Genomic DNA, 17188 nt, shown 5'->3' with positions numbered 1-17188 from the left:
ATGGAGAAATACACTTAGACTTTAGACAGGCAGGCGAGTGTGCGGGAAATTGCGTGTGATTGGAGATTAGAAACGTCAACAGGAAGAATGGATTACTGACCAGTAATCGAAGTCTGATATCGATCTTGTCAAATGTGTATGTACAATACACAAGTTTGTGTACAATAGTCAAACAGTAGTAGTCATCTGAATTCAGGCAAATTACCTTAACGTGGTCTCGTCGATCTACTACATTCAAGATTATCCCAGGGCAGGGCACTTCTCAACCACTTCTACAAATAAGAGGCACACATTCATACTTCAAGTTGTTTATTTGTCACTCCAAGCTATTGTTCCATGCAACACTGGCGTGTAAAACAAGTGGTTAAACAACGAACGTCCACTAGCTAAATGCTATTATACAGTAAAAGAAAGACATAATTATCACCGATTTTACAGTAAATACACTTTTAAACAGCACACAGGGAGCAGTCTAGGGTGTTGTATAATTATGTTTTTCTATGATAACTATTAACGAGGACACGGGAAAGGACAGCGCATTAGCGTTTAAATGTGAAGGTATCTTCATAATACTAACGACTGCGATGCCTTGTAACCATGGCAACAGTCGGAATGTCTTCCCATTTATTAAAATTGATTTCACCATGTTTCGTTGTGTGTTGCAGGTGAAGGCTACAGACCTGTCGGACCAGTAGCGACCCACCCACTCCAACTAAAGAGACGAGACGCTGCTCAACCTCCCAGCAAACTGCTGTATCGACAAAGCATCTTGAAACTAAAACACGAACTGTTTGTGACTGAAGCAGACAAGAAGACACTTGTGTGTTTTAGTCAAGCACTTCATTTACGATCACCAATAAAGCAAAGTAACAAACTACACTGCCTCGTTGTCATGTTCGTCTTCTATTTCAAACCACGTTGACTTTGCAAACTCTCTCCCGATGGATGACATCATGAAGTTAGTGGTAGTAAACACTGGTGGGTTGAGGGGGGTTATTTGTTCGGTTTGAGTGTCATCACACAGTCCACGTGGAATGTTAGCGGTGTAAGTGACCACTTCATGAGGGACGCCAATCATCTCCCCAATTACATTTCTTTTTTTTTTTCATGTAACTGAGGATGAGCGGCTCGGGTAATGGCCGCATAGATGGATGTTTGGAAGACTGCAGCCAAGTCCCAACTGTTGACCATAATCCAATAAATACACAAAAAAATTTTGAATTTTCTCCAATAATACGGCCGAGTGGTATAAAACGTGGCTTGGTGTTCCGGAAACCCGGGTTCGATCCTCACTCTTTGTTCCATTTACAAATTGAATGGAGACCAAAGCAAGAACCGAAACCGGGTCTCTTAGATGCCAAGGCACGACACTAACCATTCGACCATGTCAGATCTTCCAACGACGGATCGGTTGTTTGTATTTATGCATTAATTCATGCATTCTCCTTTACATTGCGTCCTCATATCTAATATATACTACTAAGAGAGACAACATTTGCGACTGGGTAACAGTCAAGTGGAATACATCACTACTTCATAAGCAAGCAACTCGGGTTCGAGCCCCGGCATGCGTTTATGATCATCTATTATTTCGCTCGCGTTTTCAACGTAACACAACTTCTTTACTAGCGTCGACTACTTGAATTTCTGAGTTAAATGAACGTTTTTTTTTTTAATTTTTTTCTCGGGAAGTGACGTCATTACCGGAAACCTATTTAAATCGGGGAAAAAGAGACAAATCATTCTTTCTCAGCTGCTGGCAGCCTCCGGTCGTCCTTGTTCACCGGCTGCTCCGCACACGTCTCCACAAGATTATTGGTAACTTTGACAAGGTGAGTGCTCAATCTTTAATAGTCTCTTAAAACTAACTGCTTTAGCTCATTTTGAGCTAAGCTAGCACTTTTGGCGTGCTTGCGCCTTGCTAACATGGTAAGCTTAAGTGTTTGCTCTTGCGTTGGTAATTAACGCATCGTACAACTTTAAATTGCAACAAAACGCGTTTTTGCAACGTACATACTAATAAACTGATGAATGCAATAATTAAAATATGTATTCGTATAGTTAACTTGATGTTCAACAGTAATGCAGCTACTTTTTGTGACAATGACTAACGAAGCATTTGCTCAAACCTTTTCCAGCATCTGGACGAAAGTGCCGTTTTGCCGAAGGTAAGTAGACAACTTCACAATTAAACTGAATAAATCAAGTATATATATTCATGCATCCGTGTTGTCTCATTTCTGTCTACAGGCTGAGTTCTTAAACATAATGACCCTTAAAATGGCTGACTTCCTGTCTTTTTGGGAAATGGCGTGATGAGACTTTTGCATGTCTACCAAATGTCAGGTTGCTAAGCCATGCTGCTTACGTTCCCTTGTCTGTCAGGCCACTGTGCTGTTGAAGAGGCGTCCAGCTCTGCTCTCCTCACTGGTAAAACACTCTTTCATTCATGTACAAATGTTTGACTATTTCAGCATGTGCTGACCAAGGGGCCTCTTGTGAGCTTATCACTCAACAAAGGTGTGTCAAATCCAGGTCCAGTAAGTAAAAACGAAGCCACAATTTGACTTGTGCCACAGGTGCTTCTGGGGAGCTCGTTTACCTGCCGGTTGAGTGGAAGCACCTGCGGCTACAGGGTTTTACTTTCTGGACCTGGATTTGACACTTGAGTCAGGTGGGTCCATACACTCAATGGCAACACTTCGATCATTGTCAACTTTAATGTTTGCTGCAATATCGCTCCAGGAAGAAGCACCAGCCAAGATTCTGGATGAAGCTGAAGGAGGGTCAGGAGACCCGATGTGACTTTCCAGCAGTGTCCCATCCGCACTTCTGCTTCTTGTTTCTCCTCCCCTCTTTTTGCAGTCATGCCAGAGCTTCATTGAGAGCTGTGGAACAAGATGGCAGTGTATCAAGTGAGCATTTTTTCCTCTGCAGTTTTGCCAAAGTTGCAGTCAGCGGTCTCTAATCCTGTTCCTTGAGGGCCGGTTTTGTCTCCCTGCTGCGACACACCTGATTGAAATGATCAGGCTCCTAAAACGCTGGCTAATCATTTGAATCGGGTGTATAGCAGATGGGTTAGAGCGGGCAGGACAGCGACCCACAAGGAACATGATTTGAAGACCCTGATCATCATGGATCAACTTGTGAAGTCGAGCTTCCCTTCATCAAGGTTGGGACCTGTTGCAAAAGACAAACTTAATGAATCAAAGTACTTGACTGTTTATTGTTCTAGGTGGCGCAATGATCAACTTTCTGGCCGGTTCAACGGGCAACAAAACTCTGCATGTTGAAAGAGCACTCGCTTGCTTTTTCTTGGACTTGGCATTCACTGCAGCTTCCAGTAAGAGTGCCGTCAGGGACTCTTCCACCTGCTGGGCAAAGAAATGTTTCTAAATGTGGAAGGTCCTCAAAGCTGCCCATTTGTCAATATTAAGACTTGCAAATAAACTTACTAAAAAATAGCAGCTTGTCTGGTCCGTTGTTTGTCCATCCGGGAGAAGTCTCTGCGCCAGTCCAGAGTTTCAGGAGATCGACCAGCTGCTGCAGTGGAAGGTTCCAGTCTACAGTGAAAAAAAAAAAAAATATTTTAGTCAACTAAAAATGATTCGCCATGTTATTAAAGGTGAAACTATACATTCATGGTATGTTGCTGATGCCATAAGCTTTTGACTCACATGTCTTTATCTTTGTCCACACGCTGGCCAACTGATGACTTCACCATGCAGCGACAAGGAGACTGTCTTTACATTTCATCCAACTTGTCTCCATGGTGTTCCAGATGACTGCATTTCAGGTTAGTAATTTTTTCTTCTCACGTGTTCCTTGTCCTGCAGATGGCGCCACTGGAGTGCTACGAGCTGCAACATGAATCAGTGTCTGAGGATGAGTCCTCTGCTGGTAAGAAAAGGAACATTTCATTTCAGCTAGCATGTTTCAGTTGTCTCGACAAAGTTTAATGATTTGTTCTTGTGTCCAGTGTGGCGAACGATGGAGTACCAGCGACAAGCAGCAACACTTTTGCCTCTCTTGTTGCTTGCTCATCCACGAGGTGCTGAAGCCAAACTTGGAGGCAGCCTGAGAAGAAATGGGAGACATTTACACTTTGATGGTATGCCCTTAAAATTATTTTCACTGCACAATCCTAATGACAACATTTCTGACCCAAATACTTTTGGTTTTTCTTCCCCTTTCTCTGCAGCAAGGAACAAGATCACCATCCATCATAACGCACCTGTGATGTCTTGATCGCTGGTAGGTTTCAAGCCCCAAACATCTTCTGCACCAGATGTTGACTTAACTTTTGACTCACAGATGCGTTTTTTTTTTTTGTTTTTTTTGTCTTAGGTCCACACTTGTTCAAGTTCTTCTCGCTGGCCGACCACTTCGCAACGAGCAGACTGTCATCCAACTTGCAACTTCGTCTTCTGGCTGGCCGACCACTTCAGCACTTTGGAACAAGCAGACTGTCATCCAACTTGTAACTTGTTTGTTTGCGATTGTCTACTCTGCAAAAGAAATAAAGCTTGATTACAAATGACACTTAAACTCTCAACTTCATTCTTACACAAATCACAAAACCTTAAAGCACAGTAACAAAACCAACCCCCCAAAAAATATCAAAAATATTTTTTCAAAATTTTTCTACGTTTTTTTTTTTTTTTGTAAAAAATTTCCCCCAATTTTTTTTTTTTTTTGGAGCCCAGGAATATTGGAAAGTGGGTGTGGCAAGGCTCGAATAAAGCTTTCTGATTCGCTGGTGGGTCTGGAGCAATGCGGATGAAATGCTGTGATTGGTCAAAGGGTGGGCAGGACTATGCAAATTAGAAGTGCAGCGATTGGTGGGCTCTGAAGTGGGCGTGGTTATGCAAATTTGAAGCGATCTGATTGGTCGGATTGTCGAAAGTGGGCGTGGCTATGCAAATAGCTGCATTTTGATTGGCTATGCAAATTCAAGCCGCCCTGTGATTGGTGGATTGAAAATCTGGGCGGAGTTAGGGGCGGTCTTAGCAGCAGATAGCTTTTTTGAAGGCACTTTTGAGTTTTCAGCTCAAATTTGCACTTCAGTCACTACAGGAGTAGTAATGTGACACTTGTGTCCAAAGTAGTCGTGACTGACGTGCAACTCTCACATCAAGACTTCAAGCAGCCTTTGAAATAGTTTTCCACTGCAGCAACCGACATGCATTAAGGCTTCAAATGAGGGCAGATTTACCAATAAAACACAAAGGCTCCTATTCAAGTTGAACAATTTATTGGACAGAGAAGCTAACATGACAATTTAAAAGCATTTCACCAGTCAATGTTTATGTGAGCTAACTCAAGTTGCACACACAGACATTGACAATGGAAGCTGTTAAGTGTTGCCTGCTTGACAAGCTCATGTGTGCTGTCACTTACATCAAATGATGCGTACACACTATGGCACCAAAGGGGGACGTGAGCATACTGGGACAAAAACTAAGTGTACAGCACAACACCATCACACACTGCTGGACATGTTTTTAAATGACACTGACGTGAATCAAGTTAGTCAAAAATAGATATACTTTTTCTTTTTTTTTCTTTTCTTTTTTTAAATATGACATTTTTTAACTAACTTAACTTGGCCCACATCATTGTCATTCAAAAACATGTCCAGAAGTGTCTGACGATGGTGTCGTGCAGTGAATGAAGCAGAAGTTGAAGTTGAGTCCACCTTGTGGTGAGATATAGCACACGACACTGCTCAATACTCACATGGGTCCAAATGCAGCTTGGCCTGCCCTTCCGCATGTCCCACAAGTCTGTCGGCTGCACCTTTGAGCACGAAGCCTCCTCCATCCATCTGGTCAAGCAGAAAATAAAAGCAGTAAGTAACACTCTTCTGTACATAAAAGTTTTAAATGATCTATTTTAAGATTCAAGTCGTATTATGAGTAAAATAGGGTGGTATAGTTTCACTTGTAACATTTGCAAATGTGCCCACATACGTCATGCATCTGTGTGAGCAATCAGCCGGTGGCTTTCCCTCCACACCTGATATCCAATGAGCAACTCATGCTCCTTTCAATCAACTGCTCAAGCAGGGCCTCAAAGTCCTCCAACTGAAAATACTCCACCCATGTGCTAAGATAGAGTACGTAGTTTAATATTGTTCAAACATACACAAAAAGTAAAACAACTCCAACAGGCAGCAATCTGCTCCCCTTGATATTCCTTTTCCTCCCCTTGTAAAAATGCCACTTTACTCTTGTCACTTTACAACCCGACATTATCTGCTAAGTATTACTTTACATTTCCAAAATACACAACTTTTATCAAAACTATAAAACTTTTCAAGTTTATGATGTAAGATTACACATTTTTGTTTGTTCTTTTCCCCTGTGGCCCAAATAATCCTTTGTATTAGAATGTGAAATTATTAATTGGGGGAATAGCAGATTAAATTGTCCATTAATACAATTTTGGACTCTAATTAGTGTTGTCAAAATTAAAGAGTTAATTCTGGAGATTAATTTAAATTTCGTTTTGAAAAAAAAAAAAAAGAACACAGTTTTATTTAATTCCTGTGACAGCTAACCTTGCAGCCAATTTTTAGAGGAGTCACTGGCGCAAAGACAGACAAAGATGAACTTCTATGTAGTTTTACTTTAAAAAGTTACTCATTGGAGAAATCCAAAACAATTTGTGCACTTTGCAAAGCCAAATGCAAATGCCATATTACTTGTATGTCTTTGGCGTATCGGTCAACGGTTGTATTCTATACCATACGACTTTATTTATATAGCGCATTTCATAACAGCTCTGACAAAGCACTTTACATTACAATAGCAATAATATAACAAGTGAACGCAATAAATTAAAACACAAATGACTATATACAGTAGACACTGGAAAACAGCCAAAAAGTGTCAGTCTCACATCGGATCAAAAGTCAAAGACTAGAAATGTGTCTTCCAACGAGTTTTACAAATGGACAGAGAGGGGGCTTGCCTGACATTTAATGGAAGGTCATTCCAAAGGAAGGACCGGCAACAGAAAAGGCTCCATCCCCACATACTCAAAGAATCATATTCAAGGACCAAAGAAAGAGATTTGAACAGCCTCTGAATCGAAATTCCAAGATTTTGTTCGGATTCATCGCTTGACAGCACTAACTCTAATAATATATTATTTTGTTCAGGATCAATTTAGATACGTCGTGTCATAATAATTTAAAGGTGTTTTTATTTATTTTGAGTTTTTACATTTATTTACATGTCGGAATAAAAAATTAAAAAAAACATTTTTTTTAACAAATAGGAGTTAGAAAAGTCACAACATTTTTGCAAAAAAGATACTAAGTTAGCAACACTGAGCAGCCCACGCTGTAGTCACAAAGCCCCAGGTTGCCAAGGAAAGTAAAAACAGTCCTTTACGCACCTGAGAACTCTTTGAATTGAAGATTCCTTTAATACAGAGAAATCACATGTATTAATTTTAAACATTAAAGTATTGTAAAATGAGTGTAAAAAATTACTTAAAAATATACAGTATATTTTAATGTACTTCAATATTTTTTTCAAATAGGTCTAACAGACACGATTTAAACAAAGTATATTTATAATATAATAACATGTGTCATTAGACTGTGCCGGTGTCCCTAATGTTTTGACCCTCTCGAGCCATCAGAGGCATAATGCCACATAGAAGAAAATGGAACGAACAAGCAACATGCAGTACCTTTGAAGAATATGTTGATGGTGCGATGTGCAGGTAGACGACCAGCAGCAGGTGAACATGGGGAGAGATTTGCCTCAAAATTAGTCACAAATGCATCCGCGATGTTCAGGTGTTTTTCAGATCCACAAATATATTGGTGATTTTCACATGTGTTTTTTTAAATGTTGTGTGTGCATTTATCATGACTCTGCGTGTGAATTGTCGAATGTGTGTTTGTGGCTCGGCGGACAACCGTATTTCTTTTTGACATGAACGTCATGCCGTTTCCAAGATATCCCACACTGGAGGCTGACATTACAATCGCGCAAGCAGCAAAGGCGCTCCAACTGTGTCCGTCTGTCAAACTGCGTGCACAAGGCTGAATAAGCCCATGTGACGCGCGTCGTGCATGGTAAATCGGTCCTCTCTGAATATCCGAGTTTGGGTGTGTACTTTGCCACGTTCACGGCCGTCGAACTTCACTAGCAGCGATCGCTGGTCCAAACGGATCATAACAGGAATGTCATATTAAACATTGACAACGCTCGCCGAAACACGAGTTGCGTTCGAATACAGTCGAGCACTTCACACCCGAACAGAAATAAATGCATCAATGCATTAAAATGTTAATATCTATAAAAATCCAAACAATGGCATAGGCCTATATCATGCTTAATGTCAAACATTAGTCTATGATATGTTATACTACCCAGTCCCCTTGGGCTAGAATAAAAAACTTTTGGTGCCGGAAGACTTTAGTCAAGTCCTGGATATAAATAAAAATAACAGTACTGTTTATAAAAAATAAAAATAAAAAGTTAAATGTTTTCATGTTCAATTGTTCTAAGGTGTTAAAAATGCTAAACATGCATTTTCTATGTTATCAAATTTAGCTATTGTTTCCTTTTTGTCTTTTTTTTTTTCAGGTCATATGAAATAATTTACCTGCTTCGTCAGCCGCTGCTTGTTGCAAAACAAAAGTTCTTATTACAGCAAAATATTTTGCAAATATATCTTGAGTCACTGTTAACCTTTACATACGAAACTACAGTATGCCAATTGAGACGACTATTCTTCAGCAAATACGGTCATGCTGTACCACACCAACAAGGGTGCAACCAGATTCTGTGCTGGTGCGAACAACTAAAAAAGTGCAAAAGCCCTGCAGTAGGGAGAAAAAGTTGAGAAAATAGAGAGCCTTTGAGGGGGGAGGGATGACAAACTGTTAAATGAGGAAAATGTAACTTTATTTATTACTTATTTAATGTATCTGACCTCTAAAATTGGGAGCGGTACGGGAGAAGTCGCTTTCACAGCGGGACGGGATGGGACAGGATTTTTTTTTTTTTTTTCATACTGCGATCCTGGACTGAGATTTTTTTCCCGTGGGAGTAAAAATCCACTCCGGTGTCTTCTATCCCACACACCGCAGTTGTCAACATTCACATGTGTTTTTCAGGCCATCCACTTCAGTCCGCTAGAGGGTAGTGTCTCTGTCTCCAACAATCTTTGTATCATTTGTTCATTAGTTGTTGTTTTTTTTAACAAAACGGGTAGTACAAAAAAAAATCAAAACCTGTTTTAAGTTTCAAACAAAAAAACGGGATATAGCTTATTCCCGTTAAATGGAAAACAGCAACACTGCCTATAGTGGAATGAGTAGGGATGGCCTTTTTACACATGTAAATATCTGAGACTTGTGTGTGCGCGTGAGAACTTCTTGAAACGGCGTGCCTGCTGATCCACAAATGCACATTCGAGATTTAACACGCAGAATTGCCTATTTACACGATAAGTCATGATAAATTAACCATTACCCCCCGCCCCATCACGAATGCATTTGTGTGTGAATAATAATTTTGAGACATATCTCTCCCCATATGTGAAGCCATCACTCTTCCGTTTAGGGTGGAAAGCATACAAAACAACATTCAAGTCAAACGCTTTGCTTGATTGACTTTTGGTTGACCGCTGAGTACTACTTGTCGGCGTGCTAGCTTTGTTGCTATTGTTTTATGATAGCTAGCGAGCTTCTAGTGACGTAGCGAGTAACAATAAATAAACGACAAGGCCTCAGTGTCGTAATTATGCTCCTAAATAGTGTGCATACATACATTTGTATATAAATGGCAAATAGACAGTTTAAAAATGTTTAAATTACTCACTGAAAAGTAACACAGCTGCCAGTCTTGGTCTTTGAATCGGAATCCGGATGTGTACAGTTGTTGTTGTTGTTCTTGTTCTTCTTCTTCTTCGTCTTGTTTTTGGAGGTTTACATCTCCTTGGAGCATATCGCCACCGATTGGACAGGAGATCGCAAAGGCATTTGGCAAGCAATGTTATCCTCTGATGTTACCTATCTACCGTAGGTCAAAGATTGTTTACGACTGTATGGTATGAGAAGGCTCAATTCAAATGGAAAGAAAAGCGTGTTTGACAAATCGTGCAACGACACTTAAAACTACAACACCGTATCGTGTATACAACAGTAAGTAAGGAGTCTCCAGCGAAGATGTGCTGCATTTGCTAGCCCAGATGTCAAAGTTGTTTATGTGAATCTAATTCACAAATTAGTATTTTGTGCACTCCTTATATGTGACTATTTTATGATCACACATTAGCATTTTGTGTATTGTACTGTATATATTAATGTGTCCACAAATTAAAAAAAAATCTCATGTAATGTTTGGATTTCCATTGAGGTTAGTGGATTTATTGCTGGGAGCTGTTTTTATATTATTTTAAATGAAACAAACAATTCTGATGTGAGAAGGTGGTCCATCTCACATTCTCCATCCACAGCATAGCATTGCTTCTTAGAGCAAAGTGAGACACCTAAGATTTAAGTTTATTCATATGTATGAACATTAAACAAAAAAATCTCCTGATCTCGACTGATCTTACTTCACCATTCCCTTAAGAAGGAATATGCATTTAAAGTGCACGGCGGCCATGAAGTTTAACAGTGAAGCACAAGTCTCAAGATAATGTATTGCAGAATGGTTAACAACAAAAAAGTAAAACATTGTTGACACCACGCTTTTTGGCACATATGAGTGCTTGGCATTTTTATTTTTAAAAAATTGATTTACAGCCAAATATGAATGCATGATTTCCTTAGCCCTCCATGAAAGCAAAGTGTTTATTTCTTTATTTGGGTGGTGGAGCATACGTGTACGTTATCACTGTTGGATCCTTCATCAACCAGGCGAGAATCTTGGTCTTTCCCCATGGTTGTAATGGAGTATATGTATGCCCGAAAATGTTGGCCAACCGACTTCTTACAAATTGAAAGATATATGTGATGCTAAATCGACGACACATTGGTTGAACATGTCCATATGGTCAAATTATTTTCAATATTTTCTCAAAGCACCACCATTTTTGTCCTGGCCTGTTTCATGAGTTTATGATTGTCGTTTTTAAAATAAAGCTGTTCAAACATAATTCAAAAGCTATTTCTGATTTTCATTAGTTAGTTTTCATTAAAGTTGTATTTGTTTTTATTACTTTTCTTATATTATTATTATTCTCCCTTTAAGGGGGGGTACCAACAATTTTTTCCAGGTTACAATAGTTCACGACATCGTCTTCAGGCGCTACGCTGTCGCCATCTCGTGGTCACTAGGAGAAATGCTTTCGGTGACAACTTCCAAGAATCTAAAACAGATATACGAGCCGTATTTCGATTTGTCACGTGCTGTATTTTATTTTTGTTTTAGAATTAAAAATGGAACATAAAACCGTTTTAGACTTTTCCTTACTCGTTCCATACAACAAAATAGAAAATTAAGCTATATTTCAATATTGGTGTTAGTATTTTAAAATGAAAATCATAACGAGTCGTTTTTCCATTTTTCATATCTGCTTCCAAACATAATATCCAATGACCAAAAGAGACACTGACCCAAGACCTTACTTACCTAACCCTACAAAATCTTCTTCCGGTAAAGCTGGTTCATTTATTTGAATGTTTGCATTGTTCCATTAGTCAATTTAGATGGAAGCAGGTGTGTTATTTCACAAAAAGGTGGTATTTTAAGTGTGCGTAAACTTTTTGTAACCACTGTAAAGAGCTAAATAAATAGTTATTGTAGTTTCAGTATTTTCAGACCCTCTTTTACCCTTACCTTTGAAAAAAAATTTTTTAATTAATTCCTGGGATTTGAACAGCTGGACTGTGACAAAACAAATAAATCTTTGGGATTGAATGAGTTAAATTACTCAAAGTTAATCCTCATGAAAATATCTAACTAAAGTCGGAACTCAGTATTTAAAGAGGCCCTATAAACATTTTAGTCATGTATGCGGCTAAAGAAAGAAGACAACAATTCAAGTTTTTACCTTTTATTTCTCAAGAACACATGAATATTTGAAGCTGACCAAACCTAAACACATCTTCAGCCTTCAATCAAAATGACTGGATCCAAAGGAATCCAGTATATTTTACAGCAAGACGAGCAAATCATTAGGAGCTCTATGTGAAAGGAAAAGAGAGCCATGCCCTATCATTGGACTAACATTTTACATTATTTAAAAATTAAAAAATATCAGAAAGTGAAGTAGGACCTGACACACCAAAATAAACTACAAGTATTGTTTCTTTTAAAGAGTTATTACTAAATGCAGAGGAAAAAGGGAGTTTCTCCAAAAAAAAGGGGGGGTGAACTCTGCCTACTACTTTTAGTATTTCAAGTGATGTCTGACTGATGTCTAGACCCCTCAAAATACATATATTAACCACAATAACTCATCCAACTATGAGATCAACAGAGACATAAAAAACAATGTAGTAATATTTTCCTCCCTATTCCACATGTATGTTCTTGATTTATATAAGCCACTACGCATATGTGGATCACCTTGTTTATAAGCAGCGAAGTGCCAGGGTCAAGGTGAGGTTGGGGTGACCTCCTCCTGTTCTTCCTCCATTGGATGTCTCAGATTCCCCTGTTGGACAAACATGTTCATAAAATTGAATGTTAGTAAAGGAGCCCAGCAACAACTTTTCTAGAAAAAATACAAACAAACAAAAACAAAAAACAGGCTGCTACTGGATCAGCAAAAACAGAGCATCTCAGAAAGAACATCACAGATAAGATACAGTTCCTCTGACATGCCTTGTCATCGTTTGGCTGAAAATGCTGACAATCTGTCTAGTTTGACACCACTTTGAAATTACATCATTTTACAAGTGTCAAAGCTATGTGATATTTCCTCTGTAGTTATGAAAGTGAACAGATGTGACAAACAAACGATTCAAAGAGGACTACATTTAAACCCTATGGCAGAGGTTAATCAAGCAGGCGCTCTCTCCTAAACAACATACAGAGCCACAATCAAGCTTTCAAGTTGATGTTGTGGAGAGTACAGGCAACAGCATTGACAAAAGGATGTGGGTATAGAAAGGAGTACCTGGGGTGAGTACCTGCACACTTTGACAGTCAGAGAGTATCCTTGATTTTTAATTTGCCCTTTTCACATGTGGTCTCGCTCACAACACCAACGCTGTGAGGTGTGGAAGTCAGCTGCAAATTATGCCATAAACCCTACCCTCCAGTTAGTTAGGTACGTTGTCCCTCCCCGACCCCCCGCTCCTATGACTACCCCAACCCACCACCCCGCAAAAAACACACACACTGCAAGGCATTATCAGGCACATTAAGGAAATGCATGGCATTTGCTAGTCAAGTATTTGTGTGTTTACATACGAGGATAAAAACCGTCCCGGCTTTGGGGACAGAAACACACTATTGTGGTTTAACCGTTTGTTGAAATGAATAGGTTGAAGATAACTTCACACGTTATCAAATAAATACTACCAAATGGGGAAAAAAATTGCAGAAAGCAAAGTTAATTGGATTATATCGTAATGTTTTTTTTTTCCTGCTACTTTTGTCGACAAGGACCAAAACATCTTGAAGGATTAAAAGCGATACAAAACGAGGGGTACCTCTGGGCATGTTTGCTCAGGGCTACACTGGCCTTTCCCTCTTGGCTTTGTGTGAATGCTTTCTACTTTCTTCTCATTCATCAGGCCTAGTTCTTCATCTTCAGTGCATATTTATGATGCACTATTCAAAAACAGGATATGGTACATCAGACAAACATAATCAGCATTTAAGTGAATGCAAAGAAGGTGGGAGCAGGAGGGGAAGGAGGTAGCATGGGAGGGGTGGAAGTGTGTGAGGGGTTTGGGGAATCAGTGGGCCAGGAGGAGGACACACTTACCTGAGTCTGATCTGAGGTCCTATCAGATCAGTTTTAATTGGACTGAGTGTCACCTTCAGAAAGGAGGAGCTCTTGCTGGCCGTTAAGGAGAGCGGGGGAGGCCGAGGCAGCAGCCTCTGTCTCCATCGGCTCCGCTTCTGTTGAAGCCTTGACGGCAGCTGCTTCGCCGTCAGAGTTCCTGTCTTTCTTGGCGCTGCTGCTCTTCTCCTCCGACGTCTTACGTTCTGGGGGGAAGGGGGGGGGGGGGGGATTACAAGGTGGTTGGCGCAATGATGAATTTTCCATCTTGAAAAACAAAACGGAGATGGGTCATCACCTATTTCTTTGGATGAGCGCTCTTTGTCTCTATCCCTGTCTCTATCCCCGTCTCTATCTCTATCCCTGTCCTTGTCTCTGTCCCTCTCTCTCTCCTTGTCCTTCTCCCTGTCCCTGTCTCGGTCCCTGCTGCGGCTGCGGTGGCGGTGAGATCTGCGCTCTGAGCTTCGAGACCTCCTCCTGTCACGGCTGCGGGAGCGTCGCTTCCGGTCTGAGCGGTCACGGCTGCGTCTCCTGTCCCTATCCCTCTCTCTTTCTCTTTCTCTCTCTCTCTCTCGATCTCTCTCCCGGCTCCTGCAGAACAAGCAAAGGTTAGCGATACACAAGTATTAAAAAGCAAACGAGTCTTCAGTCTATGATCTAAAAATGACAGTGACAGTTAAGATTTCATGTTGAAGATTTTCGTTTTGGTTGCATAATTCTTGACATTATAGAATAACAACTGGGGTTACCTGCTGCGCCTGCGGTCACGGTCCCTCTCTTTGTCTCTGCTCCTGGACCTCCGACGATCCCGGGACCGACTCCTTCTCCTGTCTGATGCTCGACTGGAGTGGCGGCTGTTAGAATGGCTTCGCCGTGCCCGTCGGTCCCGGTCCCGGTCCCTGTCCCTGTCTCGGTCCCGGTCCCGCTCTCGTTCTCTGTCTCTCTCCCTGTCGCGCTCCTTCTCACGTTCCCTCTCCTTCTCCTTTTCTTTCTCTCGCTCCTTCTCCTTTTCCTCCTCCTCTTTACGCTTCTTCTCACGTTCCTCCTTTTCACGCTCTTCTCTGTCTTTCTTAACGACCGGGTTTTCCCCTTGCGGGTCCTCTGAGCGACGTCGTATTTTCTCCTGTTGGAAGTCGAGCAAGCACCAAAGTTAAAAACAAAAAAAGTGATCAGCAGTAAATTTTAAAAACATGCAGGAGGGTTAGGGTATTTAAAACTGATGTAATTGCTACTTCACACCAACCCCCAAAATCTGCACAATTGTGGTGCTACTACCTTGAGTTCCTCTACAGTGGATTTGATCTTGGCATAGCCCATATGCTGCTTTCCCATCAAGTGGTCATCCACCCTAGATTGAGCGTCGCCCACTATCAGGAAGGCTCCACACACCTCGCACACTTCCATCTGTTTCTCCTGGGCCGCAAAGCTCTCAATTGTCTGAATGGAAAGACATCAGCAGGGGATGATATCGTCTCGTGCTTGACTAATAAAATCCATGTAGCTCCATGATTGTGAGGGAAGAACCTTAACTGCTTCTTTTTTTTTTTTAAACAAAAGATAATTTAAAGGTGAATTACAAATAATTTCCCTATGACAGAATGAAAACACTTAAGAGACAACAGAAGTATGCTGAGTAAGGTGACACACCGAAGGGTTGGCGCTTAGCAGTTCCCTCTCCTCCTTGAGCTGCTCAACCAGCTTCATCATCCCTTGAGCCTCCTCCACACGGCCCTCGGAGCCCAGCTCCTCAATCTATAGAAAACAAAGTACGGCGTTAAATCAGCCATGTAAGTTGAAAAAGAAAAAGGAAAGTTATTGTGCATTATTTTCAACAAACCTGGACAACTAAATCTTCAATCTTCTCTGTCAGCACCTGAGCCTTCTCCTCATTCTTTCCTGCTGGAGCAGGAGCTTGCTGAAGAAGGAAAAAAAAACACTGTACTTTTAGCAGCGAATAACACAAGCTCTCTCTATAATTTGCAAATTTTTAGTATTCAGCACAAACCCCTGCATTCTGCTGAGCTTGGGAAAGTGCAAGTCGAGCATGCCCTCGACGAATTCGCCGTTCCACTTCGGCCAGGAGTGACTGCAGATAACGAAGAAAATCCCGCTCGTATCCCTCCTTCATGTAACGTGAGCTCTTTTCGTACCTGAACAAATAGAAAATACAATAATAGCACACATGTACACAATTTCAAAACACAAATTGAACTTAAAAGGTTAAAATGTGCTAGTGGCTATTGCTCTAAATATCCACGGTATCAGTAAAAGTATATCAACAGCCACACAATCTAATAATTAAGTTCAATTACTTTACCAAGACACACAAACATGTGAGTATATCGATGCATTGCTTACACTTTCCGAAGATTTTCATCATGGATTTTCTCACAAGGACCTTCGAAAAGAAAATGAAAATTGTTAATCAGTGACAGTTCAGTTTTCTTATATCACTGTACGAATGTTGCGAATGTATACAGTACATCAACTAGTGTTTGACTTACCCAAATCAGAGCGTGTGTTTGTAAATAATTCCGCTGGACAGAAGCCGCACAGATAATATCGACAAACCTAGACCCAGAAATGAGATATTTAATTTCAAGGTCGACACACTTTCCTCCAAGTTACTGATGCCGACACGTCAGATAGATGTGATTGAAAAATCTCTTGTGGTTATGGGTTCAAATCAGATCGCAATGCATGGCTCATTGTGAGGTCCACCATTAGAATTAGCAGGCTAACAATGGTTCAACGTGTGTGGCTTACCATTTATGTAACGGCCTGTCAACTATGTTTTACGGCTAATTTATTCGATAGTTGGATGAATAATTGTTCAAAAAACGAGTCAAACGCATCAACAACGCAAGTGTTCTCCCCTAACACAACAGATGTTACAAACAGTTTCGTTAGCGAGCAAACCCACGAGGCTAAAATTAGCAAGAATGCTATCTTACGCTCTCATCGTCCCATTTGACGTTACATCTCTTCTCGTCGGGAGCCAAATTCCTGTCTCGGCCCATTAACTCATCGAGCAACTGGGCGGCGGAAAGCATTTTGCCAAACTTGAAAGTATGGTGTTAAACGCAACAATAAATCGGGGAGCTTCAGTTCACACCATCCCAAAGCGCCCAAAGTACATTGAATCAAAATGGCATCCGCGGTGACGTCACCCCTCACTAACTGCGAAGTGAATTCGACTTTTGACCCGGAAATGCAACTACAACGATGGAGTTCCATGAAAAAGTGCACATACACA

General features: G+C 40.7%; 1 protein-coding gene and 2 long non-coding RNA genes across 9 annotated transcripts; 1 reads left to right on the top strand and 2 right to left on the bottom strand.

The window, feature by feature from the left end:
• Window positions 1–292: 292 nt before the first annotated feature.
• Window positions 293–9937, bottom strand: LOC147134571 (uncharacterized). Of its 6 annotated transcripts, none has more exons than XR_015090211.1 (7): window positions 9849–9934; window positions 7405–7430; window positions 5740–5827; window positions 4235–4508; window positions 4000–4077; window positions 3678–3897; window positions 293–3563 (listed from the first exon to the last, which is right to left on the bottom strand). It is a non-coding gene; the product is annotated as an uncharacterized LOC147134571 (long non-coding RNA). The 6 variants fall into 6 exon arrangements; XR_015090212.1 differs by having other exon boundaries at window positions 7405–7704; window positions 9849–9902; XR_015090213.1 differs by lacking the exon at window positions 9849–9934 and adding an exon at window positions 7705–8321.
• On the top strand, window positions 1696–4362 carry LOC147134572 (uncharacterized). 2 transcript variants are annotated; one of them, XR_015090209.1, is made up of 10 exons: window positions 1696–1832; window positions 2139–2168; window positions 2251–2430; window positions 2580–2674; window positions 2746–2915; window positions 3236–3625; window positions 3729–3900; window positions 3980–4111; window positions 4202–4254; window positions 4348–4362. It is a non-coding gene; the product is annotated as an uncharacterized LOC147134572 (long non-coding RNA). The 2 variants fall into 2 exon arrangements; XR_015090208.1 differs by lacking the exon at window positions 2580–2674.
• A 2077-nt stretch (window positions 9938–12014) lies between the features above and the next one.
• On the bottom strand, window positions 12015–17111 carry luc7l3 (LUC7-like 3 pre-mRNA splicing factor). Its single transcript, XM_086055543.1, has 11 exons — window positions 16887–17111; window positions 16437–16503; window positions 16291–16330; window positions 15938–16082; window positions 15770–15847; window positions 15580–15684; window positions 15208–15369; window positions 14682–15055; window positions 14231–14523; window positions 13915–14138; window positions 12015–12633 (listed from the first exon to the last, which is right to left on the bottom strand). The coding sequence occupies exons 1-10, from the start codon at window positions 16983–16985 to the stop codon at window positions 13948–13950; spliced, it is 1554 nt and encodes a 517-aa protein (XP_085911669.1). The 5' UTR covers window positions 16986–17111; the 3' UTR covers window positions 12015–12633; window positions 13915–13947.
• Window positions 17112–17188: the final 77 nt, after the last annotated feature.

This window comes from Filicampus tigris, chromosome 16, assembly GCF_054856515.1.
Source record: "Filicampus tigris isolate MCC_2025a chromosome 16, RoL_Ftig_1.0, whole genome shotgun sequence".
Lineage (NCBI taxonomy): Eukaryota > Metazoa > Chordata > Actinopteri > Syngnathiformes > Syngnathidae > Filicampus > Filicampus tigris.
The sequence above is the reverse complement of the archived record's forward strand: the minus strand, read 5'-3'. Positions and strand labels throughout refer to the sequence as shown.

Coding starts and splice junctions, on each gene's coding strand:
- luc7l3 (XM_086055543.1), bottom strand. CDS start 16,985: ATGCTTTCCGCCGCCCAGTTGCTCGATGAGTTAATGGGCCGAGACAGG. Junction 16,083..16,290: donor GATGAAAATCTTCGGAAAGT/GTAAGCAATGCA, acceptor CTATTTGTTCAG/GTACGAAAAGAGCTCACGTT. Junction 15,370..15,579: donor TGCTAAGCGCCAACCCTTCG/GTGTGTCACCTT, acceptor CTTTCCATTCAG/ACAATTGAGAGCTTTGCGGC.